General features: G+C 40.7%; 1 protein-coding gene across 1 annotated transcript in view; it reads right to left on the reverse strand.

Annotated features, from left to right (window-relative positions):
• The window catches only part of THADA (THADA armadillo repeat containing), an 870,089-nt gene that overhangs the window by 452,263 nt on the left and 400,800 nt on the right, over positions 1–17,026 (reverse strand). The window contains exon 28 of the mRNA XM_089677843.1: positions 11,042–11,173. Within this exon, the coding sequence (XP_089533969.1) occupies positions 11,042–11,173 (132 nt within the window). The remainder of the gene's footprint in view (positions 1–11,041; positions 11,174–17,026) is intronic.

Here is a 17,026-nt window from a genome sequence, read left to right on the forward strand (position 1 = left end):
TTTTCCGAAAAATTATGACAAAAAAAATACAACTTCAAAAAACTTGCCATTCCTCTTATGAAGTACGTCGGACTGTCTACTCTGCAAAAAGGGGTCACTTGGGGATATCTGTACTGTTCTGACTTTCTTGGACCTCAAGAAATTAGATTGGCTGTCAGTACTTCAGGATTGATCAATTTTCAGATCTATCCCATAGTTTGTGAACTCTATAACTTTCCTACAAACTAAATAATACATCCTAATTTGGGTTATTTTCACCAAAGACATGTAGCAGAATACATCTCGGCCTAAATTTATGAACAATTATTTATTTGTAAAGTTTTATAACAGAAACAAAGAAAAACGGGTTTTTATTTCAAAATTTTTGGCCTTTTTTTGTTAATTTAGAAAAAATAAAAACCCCAGCGGTGATTAAATACCACCAAAAGAAAACTCTAGTTGTGTGAAGAAAATGATAAAATTTTAGTTTGGATACAATGTTGTATGACCGCGCAATTGTCATTCAAAGTGTGAGAGCGCTGAAACGTGAAAACTGGCCTGGGCAGGAAGGTGTAAAATTGCCCGATATTGAAATGGTTAATGTGCAATTAAAACAAATAATTATATATCATGTATAGTCATGATCCAGCTGATATGAATAGGTCTGCATCATATTTTCACTTATTTTCGTAAACATTTTTACCATCACAGTACAGGTCAATTATGATCTAGTCAGAGCAGAATTAATTGGAAGTACACATTACATTTTAACAATACAGTGTCGAAGGAAGGCCAAATGCCTAATGGGACATGGGGTGGTTTAACCACCAGCCAATTGCACGGGATGGGTGCAATATTCCCAGAAACAAATGTGCGCATTTGAATTCTTCAAAGTTCTGAAAAGTGTAATAAGCCATAACATCTTTGGTTGCTCAAAGACAAGATTTTAGAGTCCAAATTTGCCAATTTTATGGTAGAATATGGCAGATTATTAACAAATTATGGCTTTTCTATGTTGGTACTGGTTCTGCTAGGCGTAAAGAATCAGTGTTTTGTCACTACATATAGCAGAACAACGGCCAAGACCGTTACTTTTGCATTCGGCTTCACAATTCATAACCCGGCTTGTATTCTGATCACCCAACCTACCTGTGCTAAGCCTACTTAGATAAGATTAGCAGCTAACCTGTTTCATCCAATTGAACAGGTTGGAAGGGTGGCAACTCATTTCTAAAGTATAAAGTTAAGGTCTGCAATTTCAAATCGGCATCATATCTGCTGTAACTCAAGTGACCCTCAGTAGTAACCCTGGCAGCTACATAAAATGTATTCAGGTAGGTGAAGGGGGGGGGGGGCAGAGTAGCTGGGCCAACACAGAGGGAAATTAGACATTCCCAGAAGAGGAGAGGGCTATGATGTGCATAGAGGGAGGGGGCTGTGCTAGGGAATTGCCTCTTCTAGAGTAGTAATACATTCTAGCAAATTGAAAGGCACATTGTAAGTGATTAAAAACACTGTATGCAAAGGAGAAACACTGCGAGGAAGCATTTAAAATATGTATTTTTTTTGCTTTTACGCATATTTTTTTTTCCTGTTCAAATAGGTTTTCCACTTTTTGTTTGCACTTCAGAGTGGCTGACAGGCCCAGCATGACTAGGCCTCCTCCTCCATACAAGTCACCCATATAATAACAGTAAGTTTGCCATCATTACCAGTCATTACAACAAAAGGTCTAGCCTTATAGGGGTAAAAGGAGGCAGATAAGCCTTGTGAGCGGGTAATCTACATGGCCAGAGAGATAGATGATTAACACATGGTTCAAACGCTATCGCCCTGATTACAAGGACCCAGGTAGAAGCATTTTTCATACTGTGATGTGATATTTTATAAAGAAACTAAAAATTAACATGAATAGTTTCTAATACTACAGAGTGTTTATATTAAAGTATAAGGCAAAACTTTTTTTTTGTTTTGGACAGAGTGCAGAGAGATTAGAACCCCTGTCAGTTTTTATTGCTGTCTGTGCCTCCATTTGGGAGATTCACCCTCTCTATTTGTCCTGTTTATCATTATCACTTAAAGTAAAAGAAAATCCCAAATTTTGGATTGTCCCTAGAAAAGTAATAGAATGGAAATCTTCCAATGGAGACACTAGTGACCTGGGAGTCCCCAAGAAATTCCCTTTGTTTGCAGGGATTTCCTCTCACTTTCTGTTTGACTATGGAGCAGAAAGTGAAGGAAACCTCTCCAATTGGACAGAGATGACGAAAAAAAATCTGACAGGGGTTATAACCCTCCCTTGCTTTATCCAAAATGAAAAATAGCATTTAGTTCTACTCCACTCTTTCTACCACTCCATCCCCCACAGCTATCTTCTCCTGTACCATTATCCCCTCCCTCCTAGATTGTAAGCTCGAAAAAGAGCAGGGCCCTCGAACCCCTCGTGTATCACATTGTATTGTTATGGTACTGTCGCATGTTCTGTTGCCCTTTGTAATATACAGCACTGAGCAAACTGTTGGCGCTTTATAAATACTGTATAATAATAATAATAATAAAGAAAACCTATTAACAATATTGCCACTTGGGGCAAATGCAGGGTGAACATCTGAGATAAGCTAGATCTGTGTTGAACAGCACGGTGGCTAAGTGGTTAGTACTTTCGCTTAGCAGCACTAGGATTATTGGTTCAAATCCCAACCATGGCCTCCCTGCCTGGAGTTTGCATGTTCTCCCTGTGCCTGGGAGGGTTTCCTCTGGGTAGTTCAGTTAGGGATCTTAGGTTATAAGCTCCTTGAGGGCAGGGATGTGAATGTACATTATATAAGTAAAGTGCTGTGTAAGTTTGACAGCGATAAATAAGTAACAAGTAAAATGAACTGGCCATAAATCACTACAAGGAGAACACAGAGCCAGAATAAGATGCATTGCACAATAGAGACGGCAGCATTCAATGAATTTCTCTGCAATCCTGTTGGTAGTATTTTGGCATCAGCAACACAATCGCTGGTGTCACATTGGCTTCATTTTTGGCAGATGTTAGTAAGAACAGGAGTTTCCCTTTAACTTTGTACTTAAAGTGGTTCTAAAGTCTCAAAGTTTTTTTATTGCCATGCATTCTATGCCTGAAGGTAAAATACCTTCTGTTTTTAGCAGCCCCCTCAGCTCCCCTAACACTTACCTGAGCCCCCTCTAGATCCAGCGATGTCTACGTCAGCCTTGGTTTTCTGTGGACTCTCACTCCTGATAAGCCACTGGCTCCTGCTGCTGTCAATCACAGCAAGTGAGCCAATCGGGAGAGGGAGGGGGTGGGGCAGAGCTGCAGCACTGTGTGTGAATGGACATGCTGAGCCATGGCTCAGGAATGTGCCTGCTCGGGTGCCCCCATAACAAGTTGTTTGCTATGGGGGCACCCAACAGGAGGGAGGGGCCAGGAGTGCCGTCAGGGGACCCAAGAAGAGGAGGAACCAGTGCACAGAGCAGGTAAGTATAGACATGTTTGTTATTTTTAAGGGAAAAAAGACCTTAATATCACTTTAAGAAAGAATATTTCCCTCTTTGATGTGGTGTAATGTGATTGCTATAGTGATTCCCCAGTGGGAACATCCTGAGGGCGCTTTGATTTTTTCCTACACTTTCTTCAGCATCTCCAGCTGGGCCCCAGCTTTCCAGAACACTGATGGGGCCTTGGCTTCCTGTGGAAGTTGGATCAAGTTAAACAGAGTCAGGAAAATAAGACTTTCTTTTAATTTTTTTTGCATAAACAGAAAAGGGACATTTAAAAAAAAAAAAAAAAAAGTAAATTTATTTTGCATGATTTACCTTTCTTTTCATGAAGTGGTATACATTTTACAATTGTGCAAGGTTATCAGAAAAACCACATGGTATTTGCCATTGGCTGTACTAAGGTCCAATCAGCAGATAATACAACACATATAATATCTAAACATTTGGTCTTTGGTGTAAAAGTGCTAGTTTTCTGCCTGTTATACTGAGCTATTGGCTTCAGTACTTTCTGAGCCACTAACTCAGCATGTAGGAAAAATGAAAAAGAGAAAAAAAATCCTAATTCCTTATTTGTACATTTGTTCTTGACCAGTTACTGAAACTATAAAAAACAGATGTACTAAAACTGCAGCCTGCAGAATCTGGTGCAGCTCTGCATAGAAACCAATCAGTTTCCAAGTTTTGTCAAAACGTAATCGAACAAGCTGAAGTTAGAAGCTGATAGGCTACCATGCACAGCTGCACCATATTCTGAGTGATCCAGCTTTAGTAAATCTCCCCCAGAATGTCAGCATGACAGCCAGTCAAATAGCAACTTAAAAAGGAGAGGTTGGCAGTGAGAGTATTCATGCTTCAGTCATGATAGCATTCCTTCATCACAAAACAGCCAAAAATAACAAGATAGAAATTAATATCCCATTAAAGGAAAAACAATAATGAAACCAGCTTACTTTCTCATCCATTGAGGGACAGAAGTCTTTCAAATTCAGACATCATTCATTTCATTGACATCTACAGTAGGATTGGATACTGGCAAACAAAAACCTAGCCAGCTCAGGATAACTCCAACTACCACCATGCCTCAGTATTTTGCTAGTGTCCTAGAGGAATGGATGCCTTCTCTTCAACTCTGATGAATAGAAGATTAACCTAATTGTGCCAACACCTCTTCTTTACTCTTCAAGATTTTTCTTCTACAATTAATGTTTTACACTATACCAGTGCTAGAGCTTTTCTCTCCCTTTGCAGTTATTCACCATGGCTGTCCCATCCTGGCTTTGGAGTGCAGTGGGGTAAGCCTGGAAGAAACCCATAGGCAATGGCTTCCACGTAAGGCGCTTCCTGTGTTGGTAAAAAGTCATGGGATGATTTCCAGGTCCAGAGACACTGGCACGGCCCGAGCACCTGCCCTGTCTCTAAAGACTCACTTTGTGAGTAAGCCAGTCAAGCTGGGCACTGAGGGCTACCTCAAGTACATAGGTTTCCATTTCCAACTGGTGTCGATTGCAAAAAGGGGTTATTGTTGTGGGACCAAGTGCTGACCTCATCCTCTGGGTGAGGTGTGATGATTGCACGCTCTGCACTCTCATTTTCAACATCTAATATCTACCTGCTACTGCAAACAGCCATGTAGAACTTCAATCTGTTCCTGCTGCCTGTATAAAGTGACTTTGATCCTTACCTGCTACCTGCTTTATGGATTGTTTGAGTAACTGAGACTTTGCCTTGTACCCTGAGCCTTAAGGGCTCTATCACCACATGATCAAAACAGGTGTGATTCTAGATACAATTCACACTCTACTAATAGCTTTGTGGCTCATTACCGTGTGCCTCCTGATGGTGTAGACATCTACAATGGTGGAATCCTGTTGTCTCCTGAGTCCCCTTTATTTCTGTTGGGTGTGGTCAGCTTTCCTACCCCTTTGGCGGAGGTTTTTACAACAGTCATGCAAGTTTATGGCCCAAATCACCCAATTAATTTTTGGTGGGTGCTTGTCTTGTCAGCTAATAAGGCTGCAGTGGCTGATACTCTGCATGATTCTGAGTCCCTCTAGTGTCTGTCTGATGAGTTTGCCTCTGAGAAGTTGCTGTCTGTTGCTATCACTCCTAAATAAAAAGATCATTTTCGCTCTCATCGAAGTGGTGAGCACCACTCTGAACCTTGAGAACCAGCCTGTTGCTCCTAAAACATCTGTTTCTAGTCTTGGGTACCTTAAGAGCTGCAAAGACTTACCCATTATACAAACTATTCCAACTCTTCTACAGAGATTGAAAACTCACTGACAGGTTGTTTGCTACTCCCAAGTACTTATTAGTACTTGTTTAGGGATTATTCTGTAAAAAAAAATTATATATATATATATATATATATATATATATATATATATATTATTGTACAGGATTTATATAGCGTCAACAGTTTGCTCAGCGCTTTACAATACAAAGGCTGCCCTATCCGCAGAAATACAGGGATTATTGCTAAGATTTGTGAGTTTCCTCCTTCTCTGTAAAAAAAGTGGTGGTGACAGTGTGAAGGGTTAATTGCATAATTAACCTAACTCAGTAACAATCGCTGTCAGGCTGCTGGCACATAGATTGTGGTCCCACGAGCTGGAAAATCTTTGTGCAGGGCGCAGCTGAGAGTGGCATTGTTACGCAAGTGACAGAATGGTGCGAGGTCAGCTGGTCCTTTGGTCACGAGTTGGTGAGAAGGGCAGGGGTAGGGCGCAGCGTTCCGTCACATATTGTCATATTGTCATTAGATATATATATATATATATATATATATATATATATATATATATATATATGTGTGTGTGTCTATTAGGACATTGCAAGATCTCCACTTTGGACCTGGCAATAGCCCACTTAACAGGATGGACCTGTCTTCAAGGACCCAGCCAAAGCAGTTTGCATCCCTCTCTAAAGCTCATTCTTGCTGGCAGGCCATGTTCTTTATATCCCAACCTGGTTGTGCCAAACCATGCCTGCCTTTTTAATCTGTATCTCTTAAGAAATGTTAGTTTTGTTTCCCAACTCCAACAGCCCCTACTAGGAGGTGGTATCCCAGAGCCACAAACTGGAGTTTCTTCCCTTACCCTCCTTGTTTTCTCACCTCTAACCTTCCTATGTCACTGCATAGATTAGCAGATCCCAATCAAGCCTTCTCAGGTCTTCTGAACCAAGGTGCTATTGCTCCAGCTCCTGTGGTAGAAATGTTTTAAGGATTTTATTCCAAGCTATTCACAGTTCACAAACCCAAAGGGGGTATCCATCTTGGATCTCAATGCTCTGAATGTCTTCATTCGAGCTTAGCAATTGCCTATGGAATCCACCAAGTGTTTCATTGACTCCATTTACCAGGGAAACCTGCCGGCTTCTGTGGACATCAAGGATATCCTTTTTTTTCCAGTACAGCAATGTTTGCTTCACTTTACTGTGGGTTCCCTATAATAATTTTGTGGCCCTGCCCTTCAATCTCTCATCTGCACCTTAGTTTTCCATCAAGGTCCTTGCCCCAGTATAAGCCATACTGCACTTTTGTGCCATCCTGTTGAGGAACAGTCAGCATGGACTCAGATGGGCATAATTCATTTTATTGTCTAGCCATTACAGCAATTTGAAAAAATCCAGAACCTTTGTAAATCCTCACTGGAACTGACTCATCATTTGAAGTATCTGGGTCTAGTCCTGTACACAGCTTAGACCAAAGTGTTTCTTCCACAAAAGAAACTTTACATTTTTCAATATTAGATTTAGGTTTTCCAGTCCAATTCTCCGCTTTGGCATGACAGACTCAGGATTAATGTAGCCTCCTTGATGGCAGTCTCATTTGTCCAGTTTTACCCCAGATCTCTACAACACAACATTCCGTCTTCATAGGACAAGTTAGTCAAGTCCTTTGATCATTGGATATGGATTCAGCCGGACAATACTATGGTGGTGACAAACCATTAAAAAGTAACTAGAAGTTTCACTGTAGCAAGAGAGGTAGGCTGGATCCTGCCCTGGTTAGAACTTTGCGTTCCTGAAATGTTCACCTTGTAGACAACAGGCTGACAATCTTTTCATCCAGACAGCACCTGGACCCAGGGGAGTGGTCCCTACACGAGGATACTAGGAACTGTGTCGCAGGAAGCGAACACCAAACATGGGTCTTCTGGCCCCTAGGTTTTACAATACACTGGAATTGTTTATCTCAAGGTACAAGGATCCTCAGCGATAGCAGTAGATGCACTGGTGGGGTCTGTACACCCTGATCTATGCCTATCCTCCAATGAAGCCTTTTCCCTATCTGCTTTTCATGATCAAGATAGGTCATTCCAGTGATCACTCATTGCTTTGGACTGACTCCAATGAATGTGATCTGCTGGCCTGGAAAGACCCCTGGTAAAGCTTCATGGGTTCTGCCGGATCATCTTTCCCAAAGGCTGAATTGCCATCCTGCTTCATGGCCACTTTCTTCATGGCTGTTGAAGCCCAGGTTTTGAGAGTTAGGGGCTTCACTGAATCTATTATTCTTATCATGTTAAAGGCATACTTCAATTGGTGTCAATATGGGGTTGTCTATGGACAATTTTGAGTACTGTATTCTTTAGCCATTTCATGGCAGGAGTGCAGCTTTGAAGCTGGACATATTTGGTATCTATTTAAACAACCTTGCCTTTTGAATTTTATCTAAAAATATTTTCTAAATAATTATTCTACAGGGCCTCTACTTTCAGAAAATACTGCATGTATTGTTGGGAGGATTTTAAGTAATATTTAGACCTAAAATGTGTATTTTAACATGTGTGCAAAAAAAGAAAAAAAGAAAAAAAAGAAAACGATATATAAATAAATACTTCGTTAAAGTAATCTATGTCTTTTATATCTGCCTATATATGCTCAGCTTAATTAATGGAGAATTTCAATTTCCCCCAAAATTATATCCCACGCACCTAAAACAAATATCCAGCTATTAATGTCAGAATTCCTGAGTTGCATAACTGTTCCATCTTACTAATTCAAATTCTTAAAAACCAACAGATCAAAATGACAGGCAGGCAATTTCCAGAGTAAATGTCAGCCATTTATATCTACCAGTGAGCATACATAAAAACTTTTGACAAACTGGCCACAAAAAGGCTACTCAGGGTTGCACATCAATTTCAGCTTAAATTCATGAGCCCTTCACTCTGCCATGTTTATTAGTGTGTCTGTGTGTGGATGTGCAGATCTCCTTACATCTCAAACCTCTTTTCTCCTAATTACACCCTCAACTGCCCTACGGGGATAGACAAAAGGCCTTGGCTCTTTGTTATTCCCGCACTGCACCTGCCAGGAGAAGCTAAACAAAGTGCAGTGCCTGTATATTATGGGTCCTATGGCATCAGCAATGACCTTGTGACCATGGAAGTGTGCTAACAACAGTATAAGTACTTCTTATGCAAGGTCCTCCTTCTCACTGTTGTAGTAACGGATGTATGCCGTAAGGCAAACCTCCAGCAAAAAGTGGCTTTAAAGACAAATTACAATGTATTTTTTGTGAGCACATATTGTTTCTGTGTTTAGATGGTGCTCTTAGGCACAAATACGGACTAAAGGCTCACACATTTATACATACATTATTGTGTATTATTGAAGTAAGTTACTTAATGTTAACCTTTTTTGGCAACTTTTTTCCTTGGGAGAAACATTCAGAACAGGAATTTTCCATAGTGCATATGTATTTAAATGGCACAAAATTAAAAAATACATGCAATTTGGGCATGTGCTATTACTTTCCCTTGATTTATGCATGTAAATGCATAAATAGATGTCTTGTTTTTGAAATATGGGTTAAGCCTCAATGCACAGATGTGAACTAGCCACAATTCATTGTATGGGATTTGTGTTTTGCTGTAACTACCCTCACAGGGAAATTCCCTAAACAATATATTCAGGGTAAATTATGAAGGATCATTTTAATAGAGTAAATGGACTTTCAAGATGTCTAAGGAACACACATACAGTACATACACATATTCAGGGTAAACACTTGTGTTTCACATTTTCCAAGCAAACTACAACGTCACTGCTTTCTTGAAGTGTCTATGAACAAAATGTAAAATTCAATTATTTCTAGACTACTCCATTTGATATAAATAATCTTTAAGTAAGTAAATGTACTTTGGGAAAATCCCCACTGTGGACCTGGCAATGTCCTGCCTAACAAAGCAACTACCATACCAGTAGAGGATTGTAAACAGAAAGTTGTGGAAAGAGACAGCCAGCGCTCACAACATGAAAGGAATTTTTCAAGCAAGTTTATACTGGATTTTCAAATATAATTAATGTTTGTATTGTTATTACAATGCCAGCCTGACATCACTGCCCCATTTCTCCTCCTTGTCCAATCAGAAAATAAACAACATTCTCTAAATGGCACCTGTACTGATTGGTTGACCCCCTATATTTACAATGTATCACACCGGCCACTCAGCACAGAATCCAGAAGCAAGTGGAGATCACTGAAGCAGTGCTGTCTATATTATATACACTATATTGACAAAAGTATTGGGCCAGCCCTACAAATCATTGGATTCTGGTGTTCCAATCACCTTCATGGCAACAGGTATATAGAATCAAGCACCTAGACATGCAGACTGCTTCTACAAACATTTCTGAAAGAATGGGTCGCTCTCAGGAGCTCAGTGAATCCAAGCGTGGTCCTGTGATAGGTTGCCACCTGTGCAATAAGTCCATCCGTGACATTTCCTTGCTACTAAATATTCCACGGTCAACAGTGAGTGGTATTATAACAAAGTGGAAGCAACTGGGAACAACAGCAGCTCAGCCACCAAGTGGTAGGCCACGTAACATGACAGAGCGGGGTCAGCGCATGCTGAAGCGCAGAGTGCGCAGAAGTCGGCAAATGTCTGAGTCAATAGCTAAAGACCTCCAAACTTCCTGTGGCCTTCAGATTAGCACAACAACAGTGTTTAGAGAGCCCCCTAGTTCCAGTGACGGGAACTCTTAAGGCGTCAGCATACCAAGACATTTTGGACAATTTCATGCTCCCAACATTGTGGGAAGAGTTTGGGGATGGCCCCTTCCTGTTCCAACATGACTGTGCACCAGTGCACAAAACAAGGTCCATAAAGACATGGATGAGTGAGTTTGTGGTGGAGGAACTTGACTGGCCTGCACAGAGTCCTGACCTCAACCTGATAGAACACCTTAGGGATGAATTAGAGCAGAGACTGCCAGCCAGGCCTTCCCGTCCGACATCAGTGCCTGACCTCACAAATGTGCTTCTGGAAGAATGGTCAAACCTTCCCATAGACATCCTCCTAAACCTTGTGGACAGCCTTCCCAGAAGAGTTGAAGTTGTTATAGCTGCAAAGGGCGGGGCCAACTCAATATTGAACCCTACAGCTGTTTGTATAACATGCTGATACCTGGAATTTGAAGATGTTGCCTGTTTGGCTGATATTGGAAACGGCTATTATTTTTTTCACCAACAATATTACAAAATTAATTATCATAAACACATTTTACTACTGGAAGTAAAAAAAGCAGCGATAGGGATTACCTCATGATGAAGGGTGTGAAAGGTGCCATACTAAGGGCTGAGTAGGTGCCATCCATCGGAGAAGGGTACAGTTTACTTAGAATAAGCAGCAGAAGGTACAGGCTAGGGTGAAGCTTTGACTCTCCTGTGGGACTGAAACATGAGAAAAATTAATTGTGAAAAAAAGTTAAACCATAGATAGATAGATAGATAGATAGATAGATAGACAGACAGACCACAATATATACTTGAGTCAGACCACTCAAAACTCATAAACTGCTTAATAGTGGCTGATCACCCTCTATGGCCAAGATCAGTGGCCTGTGGCGTAATTGCATCCACTGGTGCACAACAGCGAGGAGTTAGATTCTTTATGTGTCCTGTGATTTTTGTGAGTATAATGTGTATATATATTAAATGGAGAGGTTTTAGTGATACTATTCTATGGTCTCCCATCGTTCTCTTTCCACTATTCCTGAGGAAAAGCTGGGCATTCTTGTGAATTTTGGATTGATTGGATGTGTTTGGAAAGTGGCAGTGGACCCTGGGAATGATCTTACATATGTGTTCAAGAATCTTTGATCTCTTTTGCTTACAGAACCTGGCAATCTGGTAAGGAGGTGGCACTTGTGGTTATTTGGTGACCTGGGAGCACTACATGTGGAGGTCATAGCCCACAGCATTCATATTGAAAGTGGATCATCCTTTTGGACAGAAATTGGACACTGGAAGTGGACTTTTTAATGTTTATTTTTTTTTTTAATGTTTACTTTTATTTTTATGGAAAATTATTTATGAATTTTTAGTCACACTATGTAGTTTACTAACTGCTTCTGGACCACCCACCCGCAATGTACTGCGGACAAGTGGCCTGTACTGGTACATAGCTGCCTGCTTCCTAGTTTAGGGCATGCACATGAAACCCCCCCACCACACACTCAAACACCACCCCCCCCCCCTTCCCCATGCGCCAGCATCCGCTGTGATCTTACACAGGGGGAGTATGTCAGCAGGACTCAGACAATGATACATGGCCAGGACCTGCTGATGGCCTGTGTGCAATCACAGCCCACAGCCCTGTGTTGAAAACCAACACAGGACTCTGTAAAGAGAGAATGATCAAACAAAGAGATCAATTAGTAAAAGCAAAACACCCCCTTCATTGCCCTAGATGTTAACCCCTTTCCAGCCAGTGTCATTAGTACAGTGACAGTGTAAAATATTATCAATGATCACTGTATCAGTGTCAATGGAGATGTAAGTGGCAGTTAGTTCCCTTCAGCGACACTTAAGTGTCAGATTGCCCGCCGCACTATTGCTGTCCCATTAGAAGTCGCTGATCACCGCCATTAGTAGTATAAAAAATAAATAAAAATTCTGGTATACATTTCATAGTTAACAGATGGTACAACTATCATGCAAACCAATCAATATACATTTATTGTGATATTTCTTTTTACCAAAGACATGAAGCAGAATACATTTTGGCCTAAGTTTATGAATAAATTTGATTTTTTTTTTTTTTAATTCTTTGCTTTGTTTTATAGCACTAAGTAAAAAATATAGTTTTTTCTTCCAAAATTTTTGGAGTCTTTTGTCTATAATGAAAAACCCAGTGGCAACCGAATACCACCAAACGATAGCTCTATTTGTGGGAAGAAAAAAAAACCATAAATGTAGTTTGCGAACAGCATTACGCAATCACATAATTACCAGTTAAAGTAGGGCAGTGCGGAATAGCAAATGATGGCCTGTTCATTAAGGGGGTAAAATTCCTGAGCTTAAGTAGTTAATTTTCAAGGTATATAGATAGGCGATGAGATATCATAATCTGTAATTGTTAGTATGGTAACATAGGAGTTTGCGCACTTTTTTTTTTATTTAAATATTAGCTGTAGAATTAAAGGCTACAGGAAAAACAAACTAAATGATTAAAGCAGGCCTGTTCTTTAGTAAACAGCACATTTATAATGAATTATATGCAAGGAACTAACATAATTAAAACAACACTCTTTTAATCTATTTATCCAAGGTCAGTATAGCTGAAGCTTTTCCTGTACGGCTTGTCCCCCCTCCCCATCCCTTAGCCTTTAACACTTCATAAAATGACCTCACTAAAAGTATTACATCCGCAGTGTGGAAGCCAGCAAGATGGCAGATGGGCCATTTCTCCTGACATTTGCTCAAGCAGCCCGAGCCCATGATATTTGTTTTGCATTGAAGTTCCCTGTTTGTTTTGCCCAGTCCCACATCCAACAGTTTTCACACTCAGGGAACTATTTTTACTCTCTGAACTTGGAGACATAAATCAGAGTTCTGCCCCTAGGTTACAAAGGGAGCCCTGCAACAAAGCTGACCTTCCTGACAGTCCCATGGTTAATAAAGCCGCCCCCCAACTGTCACAGGGGCTGCCTGGCATGTAAAACAGAAAATAAATGGGAGGCAGGCTGCCTGGTTACACTATCCAGAGACCCTGAAAGGTATGTGTCATGGAAGGGCAGCATCTGCAAGTAGAAAATAATAACAGTAAAAAAGTCCTGTCATTCCACGGTGCCTTTCAAATTCTTTCATAAAGTGAGTGCAATGGTGTGCAATGGTGTGGAAAATAAGCATGTTATGACACACTATCCAGAGCCAGGCTTCAGCTGTGAAAGTCAGGGCTCCTTTTACTGCCTGATAAGCCATGGCTGTTAGCTATTCAACTTGCAAGGGCAGCAGATAGCTTCAGTAACCGTAACTAAGGGGTTTTCCACACTCACCACCCCTAAAAACATAAAACCACACCAACACCCTGATAAGAAGGCCTGCCACGAAGGTCTCGCCTTTTTTTTTAATCCTGTATGTTTTCAGTAAATTCAAACATAAACATTCACATAACTGAATTTATATAACATTATGACCACTGACAGGTAGGGTGAATAACATTCATTATCTGGTGACAGTGGCACCTGTAAGTGGGTGGGATATATTAGGCAACAAATTAACATGTTGTTCTTGGAGCTGATGTGTTGAAAGCAGAAAAAAATGGGCAAGCATAAAGGATTTGGCAAACTTTGACAATGGCCAAATTGTAATGGCTAAACAACTGGGAAAGAGCAACTACAAAACTGCCTCTCTTGAGGGATTTTCCTGGTCTGCAGTCAAGATCTACCAAAAGTGGTCCAAGGAAGGAAAACACGTGAACCGTCAACAGGATCATGGGCAGCCCAGGCTCATTGATGCATGTGGGGAGCGAAGGTTGGCCCGTGTAATCAGATCCAATAAAAGGGATACTGTAGCTAAAATTGATGAATAAGTTAATGCTGGTTCCGTTAGAAAGGTGTCAGAACATACATTGCATCGAGATTTGTTGAGTATGGGGCTGCATAGCCAAAGACCAGTCAGGGTGCCCATGTTGGCCAGTGTCCAAAACCAAAAGCGCCTACAATGGGCACATGAGCATAAGTTGCAGTTCAGTGAGTAAAATAAGTATTTCATCCCCTACTAACCAACAATAATTCTGGCTCCCACAGACTGGCTATGTGCTCATGTGGTACACAGATTAGTCCTGTCAATTTAAGAAGGTGCTTCTAATGACAACTCGTTATGTGTACAAAAGACACCTGTCCACAGAATCTTTCTTCCATTCAAACCTCACCACCATGGGCAAAAAGCTGTTAAAGTTTGTCAGAGACATGATTGTAGACCTGCACAAGGCTGGAATGGGCTACAAGACCATTAGCAAGAAACTTGGTGAGAAGGGGACAACTGTTGGAGTGATTATTCGCAAATGGAGGAAATACAAAATAACCATCAATTGCCCTTGGTCTGGAGCTCCATGCAAGATTTCATCTCATGGGGTAAGGATAATCATGAGAAAAATGAGGAATCAGCCCAGAACTACACAGGAGGAGTTTGTGAATGATCTCAAGGCAGTTGGGACCACAGTCACCAAACAAACCATTAGTAACACAATACACCGCCATGGACTAAAAATCCTGCAGCGCCCGCACATTTGCCCTCCTCAAGAAGGCCCATGTACAGGCCCTTCTGAAATTTGCCAATGAACATCTAAATGATTCAGAGAAGAATTGGGAGAAAGTGCTGTGGTTAGATGAGACCACAATTGAGTTCTTTGGCATTAACTGGATTTGCTGTATTTAGAGGAAGAAAAATGCTAACTATGACCCTAAGAACAGCATCCCTTCAGGCAAGCACGGAGGTGGAAACATTATGCTTTGGGGCTGTTTCTCTGCTAAAGGTACCAGGCTTACTTTGCTGCATTCAGGGGCCAATGGATGGTGCCATGTTTTATAAAATCTTGGATCAGAACCTTCTTCTCTCAGCCAGAACACTGAAGATAGCTTGTGAATGGGACTTCCAGCATTTCAATGGCCAAAACATACCGCCAAGGCAACAAAGGAGTGGGTCAAGAAGAAGCACATTAAGGTCCAGACCTCAATCCTATAGAAAATTTATGGAGGGAGCTGAAAAGTCAATTTGCCAAGTGACAGCCCAGAAACCTTAAGGATTTAGAGAAGACCAAAAGAGAGTGGACCAAAATCCCTCCTGAGATCTGTGCAAACCTGGTAAACAACTACAAAAAAACGTCTTACCTCTGGTGCATGCCAACAAGGGTTTCTCTACCAATTAAGTCAGTTTTGCTTGGGGATCAAATACTTATTTTACTCACTCAACTGCAACTCAATTTATAACATTTGTATCATGTGTTTTTTCTGGATTTTTGGTTGATACTCAGTCTCTGTCATTTAAATATAAAAATGATAAAAATTATACACCATTTCTGTGAAAGTGGGCAAACTTACAAAATAATTATTTTCCCCATTATACTTTCGCCATATAATGTAGATGGCATACCTGTTCGATCCAGAATGGTAATCCTACAGATTCTACCTGTGGCTAAATCTAACATATCACGCAACTGGATTTTCACTGCGACTTGTATAAGTCTTTAAGAGATGTTAATCTACAATATGGTTATGAGCAAATCTTTGCCATTAATATTACTTACTTTTGGAGCAAGCTTGGCGATAATGGCTTTTGCCCCATTTATGCACAATATAGAAAACTGAGCTTGCAGACCAAAATTCTAACTTCATCATATACACGCATACACATGGGACAAATATCGGCCGGTTCAATAGAAACCTGGCGACATTCAACCCGTGTGTACACCTACCTGCCTGACTTCAGTCGAACAGGCATGCTGGAAAACTAGCATCCGATCAGTGCTGGCAGCCAGGGAGATCATTGTACTAACAACAGATAACTAGTACAGCAAGCTTCTCCCAAGCTTTTCAGTTTATTTTCATTCAGCCCGCTGGGCTGAAAGAAAATAGGCTGATAGTGTTTACCCAACATTGGACAATTAATGCTTTCTAACTGACCTATGCCTACCCTTGCCCCTGGCTAGCATCTATTATCTTGTGTTCTACTTTTATGCATTTGAATGTTATAGCAACACATAATAGGTTATAAGTTATAATTTTATTGTACCACCTACCATTTCATTGTTTATTCTTTGTAACAATATTTGTAACCTAAAGACCTAGTCAACTCCATGACCATGTATTAACACTTGAATAATAAACCTTATATAGAACAACTAGAAAATAAAAAAATGAAAGACCACCCTAACTCCAAAAGAAGAGCATCCCTGATAGCCATGTTGTGAAACATTTTGTAGTGGTTTTTATGTTACACTATTTTAGGAGAGACCATTACTAAGCAGTATTTGTCTTCCCTCTGCTCCCCATCTTGTATTAGATGATCTGAAGTCCTTGTGTAGGTTTTGGCTTGTGGAGCAAATTGCAAACTCAAATAGATTTGTGCACATGGCAGTCACCCCTATGTGCCAGTGTGTAGGCCTGACGATTGGTCAACTAGGCACAAATTGCTGCCAAGAAAACTGGAAAATGTTTGGCGTCTCGGAGTTTATTGGGGGGTGAGGGGATCCATTTTAGTAAGGGCTCATTTATACTTCTGTTGCCCTCTAAAGAGCGATCC

Source organism: Staurois parvus, unplaced genomic scaffold (assembly GCF_062004578.1).
Source record: "Staurois parvus isolate SC_StPar_1 unplaced genomic scaffold, SC_StPar_1.0 ptg000192l, whole genome shotgun sequence".
Taxonomy (NCBI): Eukaryota; Metazoa; Chordata; class Amphibia; order Anura; family Ranidae; genus Staurois; species Staurois parvus.